Genomic DNA, 4,610 nt, shown 5'->3' with positions numbered 1-4,610 from the left:
GGGGAAGCGAACTGGTCGGGAGGGGTGGGAAAGGAGAAAATTCCCGCAAGGAATGAATGGAAATCCAAAACTTCTGTAAAAAAAAATTATAAAAAAAAAAAAGAGATATGAACAGAACACACACCAAAAAAAAACAACAACAACTATGAGATACAATCTCACCCCAGTCAGAATAGCAAAATTTAACAAAACAGCAAGCAACAAATGCTGACGAGGTTGTGGAGAAACTGGAACCCTTATTCACTGTTGGAGGGAGTGTAAAATGGTGCAACCACTGTGGAAGGCGGTATGGCACTTTCTCAAAAAGTTGCAAGTAGAGATACCATTTGACCCAGCAGTTCCACTACTGGGAATATACCCCATAGAGACCATAACTGCCACCCAAGCAGACATACACACACCCATGTTTATCGTGGCTTTGTTCACAACAGCAAGGAGTTGGAAACAACCTAAGTGCCCTTCAACAGTTAAATGGATAGAGAAGCTGTGGTATATTCACACAGTGGAATACTATGCTGCATTGAAAAACAAGGAACTCATGCAATATTATTCATAATGTAGGACCCTGGAGGACATTATACTGAGTGAAGTATCCCAGTCACAAAAGGACAAATACTGCATAGTGCCACTGTTGTAAAACAGGAATGACCTCGGGGTTGGGGGGAGACTGAGAAAGATGGGTTCAATAATGTATACTGCATTGAAACAGATAAGGGAGAAAGCTGTTTAAAAGGGATATGTGATTAGGGTTTTTTGTCATGACAGGAGTCCAGAGCGAAAGCTGTATAGTGGAGTGGACCTGAGGGGGAGGGATTGTAAAACAGTGAAAGGGTAGTGTACTAGAGGGGAGGGTTGGGAGGGGAGCAAAGTGCAAAAATGAATGAATGGAAATCCAAGTCTCTGTAAATTTTCATTGGAATTATTAATTTAAAAAAAACTGGATAAAGCAAATCCCATTGCTATCTAGTTGTTCAGACTCATCACCACCCTCCGTAAGATTCCTGAGGTTATAAATCTTCACAGGCATGGCTAGTGTATTTAAACTGCCAGCTTTTTAGGCAGTAGCCCAACATAAAATGCACTATGATACCAGAGCGCCTTCATAAAGGGATATTTACAGAAAGGACATGTATTCATCCCTCTTCAGGTAACTTTCTGAATTCACACGGTTATGGTTTGTGTGAGCAGGGGCGTGTCCTGAGGTCAGTGGGGCAGAGTTGAGAAGGGAGATAATAAAGAAATGGGACTTGGGGTCCCATGTGGTATCAGATGCCTGGGGAAGGGAAGCAAATTGGGATTCAGAGTTTTTTGGCTCTCTGCCTCCGTGAAGCACTGATGAAGATACATTAGGCTTTAGCATTGTTCCGCCTTTTCCCAGTGACATGGTCTCTGGGTGTGCCTTTCATTTCCTCCATATTGTGGGGCATCAGTCTTGTCCTACCTCTGCTGTGGGGAATGACCTCCCAGCCTGCAGAGTGGCCTGTGCCTGGAGCTGTGAAGAATCCCTCCTGTGTGGGAATACCTGGAGCAGGGTTTGTGGAGGAAATACATTTCTTGGGATTGCAGTTGATAATTACCAGACTGCCCCTAAGTCTTTGTCCTTCTCGTTGGCAGCTCTTTCCCTGGGCCTTTTTTCTGTGTGACAACCTCAAGGAACTAGCAGAATGGCTGCAAACAAGAATAAGAGCCAGAGCTCATTGGCCCTTCACAAAGTGATCATGGTTGGCAGCGGAGGAGTTGGCAAGTCAGCCCTGACGCTTCAGTTCATGTACGACGAGGTGAGACTTGTCACTCACACTGCCTTTGCTCTGTGTCCCTTCTATAGCTACTTCTACTCACATTTCCTTGATTGCAAAGAAGATCACGCGGCACATCTGTATTGAGGTAGTTCCAAACAGTTTATTGTAGAGTTCTATAATTGGACCAACATAGAATCCTAGATTTCTGGTTTTGAATGAAAAGTGAGTCCCTATGGAGCCCTCGTGGCACAGTAGTTAAGGTGATCTGTTATTAACCCCCAGCTTTATTGCCTCTCTTGGGAGCCAGGTCTGCTCCTATAACTTCCATAGGATTTGGAATCAATATGGTAGCTCTACAGTATTAAAAAGTTTGCTTTGCTTAGTGAGCCTTCACATGGTGCTCATATTAGCTGAAAGACTGACAGTTCAGACCCATTCAAAGGCACCTAGGAGGACGGGCCTTGCAATGTGCTTCTGAAAGGTCACAGCCTTGCCAGCCAGTCCTGTGGCAGAATTCTCTGTTCCTTGGAGTTGCCATGGTCATCAGCTGAACAGGAGCTGACAGTAACGAAGTGCTTTGCTTTGGTGGGCCCATCTGAGGTTCCTGGGTATGCTATTTCTGTTGTTAAATGTGGACTTACTTTCAGATAGGAGCAATGGAGAAGGAGGAACCGTTGTACAGGCATTTCTGAATCTGTTAGCTATGTGACTTGTTAATCTTGGGAAAGGTAGAATGAAGTAGCTGAACTGTCATGAGTTTAATGTCTTCTCAAATGATAGACATCAAATTTTCTCTTGTTCTTCCATGCAACAGAGTAAAGCTTGGCTGTTATATTTTCTTTATCCCTTTCAAAGGGTGCATCATTAATTTGGATAATGCATTAGATGTTAAATCTAAGTGACAACATAGCCTTGATTACTGTGGTGACAAAAGTTCCAGCTTGATTATCTTTTGCTACTCCAAGCAGAAGTGAAGATCAGCTGAAAAAGGAATCAGGGCTTCGACACAATCAGCACCATCTTATTAGAATTTCCATTTGTCCAACTTACTCTCATGTTAAATGGCATTAGAGTGGCCATCTCCCATAAAATTTTGGGGCTTTTGCTGAGAGAGGTTAAATTAGGGATACCTTTATTAGGGATTTGGTGGCGTACAGTGGTTTGGAACCACTTTAGAGCAGTTGTTTCTGGCTGTCCTGCAGGAGTGGCTTCCAGGAATATCCCTGCTCTCCACTGTATAGGCTCAGCTGGTGAACCAGTTGGGGTAGGGCTGAGTGTGCCTGATGTGTGCATGCCTTTGGCACCTGGTCCTGAGAGGCTCCCCAGTTTGTGGGCTCAGCTGGTGAACCCCGTAGGGCAGGGCTGAGGTGTGCCTGATGTGTGCATGCCCATGGCATGCAGTCCTGATAGGGTATGGGTGTGGAGAAGAAGCAAGGGTTGAAATGATGAAGCTGTAAATGGATCTGGGAAGTTCTTCCAGGTCTTATAGGTTCTTCTGGTAATAGATGTATCCTAAAGGTTATCCATCATGGACCATGTTTGGTGGAGCTCCCCAATTAAAACAAGCTTAGAAGTAGGAGTGGCATCCACTTCTGAAATAGCTTGCTTCCGGAAACCCTATGAACTTAGAGAAACGATAAATGTTATACAAGTGATCAGGGCTTTCATTCATACGGTCGCTATGAGTTGTCTACGACTTGACAGCACTTAACAACAAGAAATTTGAGAGTAGCCCTAAAGTTTTAATTACTAGGTTAAGCAGTTGTGAACCTGAATAGAACCTTTCCTTTTTTTTTTTTTTTAATAAAATTTTTATTTTATACTGGTTTACTTACAAAGCTTGTATACATTATTTTTCACACCAGATCTTTCCCATTCCTTTACTCATGCCTCCCTCCACCCATAAAATTGTGTGACCTTACGATTATATACACCACCACCCCCGACACCTACCCCCACCCATCCTCACCCCTCAGCCCCTGCCCTCTCTTACCTTGGATCCTCATATATGTTTTACTAGTTATCTATTTCTATAAAAATGGTTGTTGTTGTTATGTGTCATCAAGTCTCCTGTTACTCATAGCGACCCTATGTACAACAGCCCTAAACCCTGTTCTATCCTGTGCCAATCCCAATGCCTCTGACACACCTACCCCTATTAGCCCATCACTGAATCAATCTGTCTCAAAGAGGGGTCTTCCTTTCCTGTGCTTTCCCTCTGCCCTCCCAAGCATGATATCCCCCTCTAAGGATTGGTCCTTCCTTGCAACTTGTCCAAAGTGTGTCAGATGAAGCTTCAGAATCCTTGCCTCTAAGGAGCAGCCTAGTTTCACCCTCTCCATGACAAACCTTAGCAGTCCATGGTGTATTCAATACTCTTCTCTAACACCACAGCTCAAAGGAATAAATTATCCTTCTATCATCCCTAGTTGTTGTCTAGCTCTCTGATGCATAGCAAGTGACTGCAAAGACCGTGGCGTGTATCAGGCACACCTTAACCTCCAGACTGATAGCATTGCTCTTCAGTACTTTAGAGAGGTCTGTAACAGCAGACTTTCCCTTCACAATACATCTTTTAATTTCGTGGCTGCTGGTGCCACGAATGTTGATTGTGGAGCCAACCAAACTAAAGCTGTGAACAATCTCATTCTATTCACCATCTATCATGATGCTGCCAATTGGCTCAGTGGTGAGAATCTTTGTTTTCTTGATATTGAGCCTCAGTATTTGTCCTTATGGGACTGAATTACTTCACTTAGCATAATGCTCTCCAGTCTCTCCCAAGTTATGTAGTGATTTTCAAAATCATTGCTCCTGCATCTACATAGTATTCTATCATGTGAATGTAGCATATGTTTGTTTTTTTTTTTT

At 43.4% G+C, this 4,610-nt stretch overlaps 1 protein-coding gene across 1 annotated transcript in view; it reads left to right on the top strand.

Moving 5' to 3' along the window:
* The first annotated feature begins 1,609 nt into the window (after window positions 1-1,609).
* The window catches only part of LOC102868253 (ras-related protein Ral-B-like), a 40,121-nt gene continuing 37,120 nt past the window's right edge, over window positions 1,610-4,610 (top strand). Inside the window, exon 1 of the mRNA XM_006903099.1 lies at window positions 1,610-1,778. Coding sequence (XP_006903161.1) covers window positions 1,665-1,778 — 114 coding nt within the window. The 5' untranslated portion in view covers window positions 1,610-1,664. The remainder of the gene's footprint in view (window positions 1,779-4,610) is intronic.

The sequence above is a fragment of the Elephantulus edwardii genome, unplaced genomic scaffold (genome assembly GCF_000299155.1).
Source record: "Elephantulus edwardii isolate Elephantulus edwardi_28Jun2011 unplaced genomic scaffold, EleEdw1.0 scaffold00509, whole genome shotgun sequence".
Taxonomy (NCBI): Eukaryota; Metazoa; Chordata; class Mammalia; order Macroscelidea; family Macroscelididae; genus Elephantulus; species Elephantulus edwardii.
The sequence above is the reverse complement of the archived record's forward strand: the minus strand, read 5'-3'. Positions and strand labels throughout refer to the sequence as shown.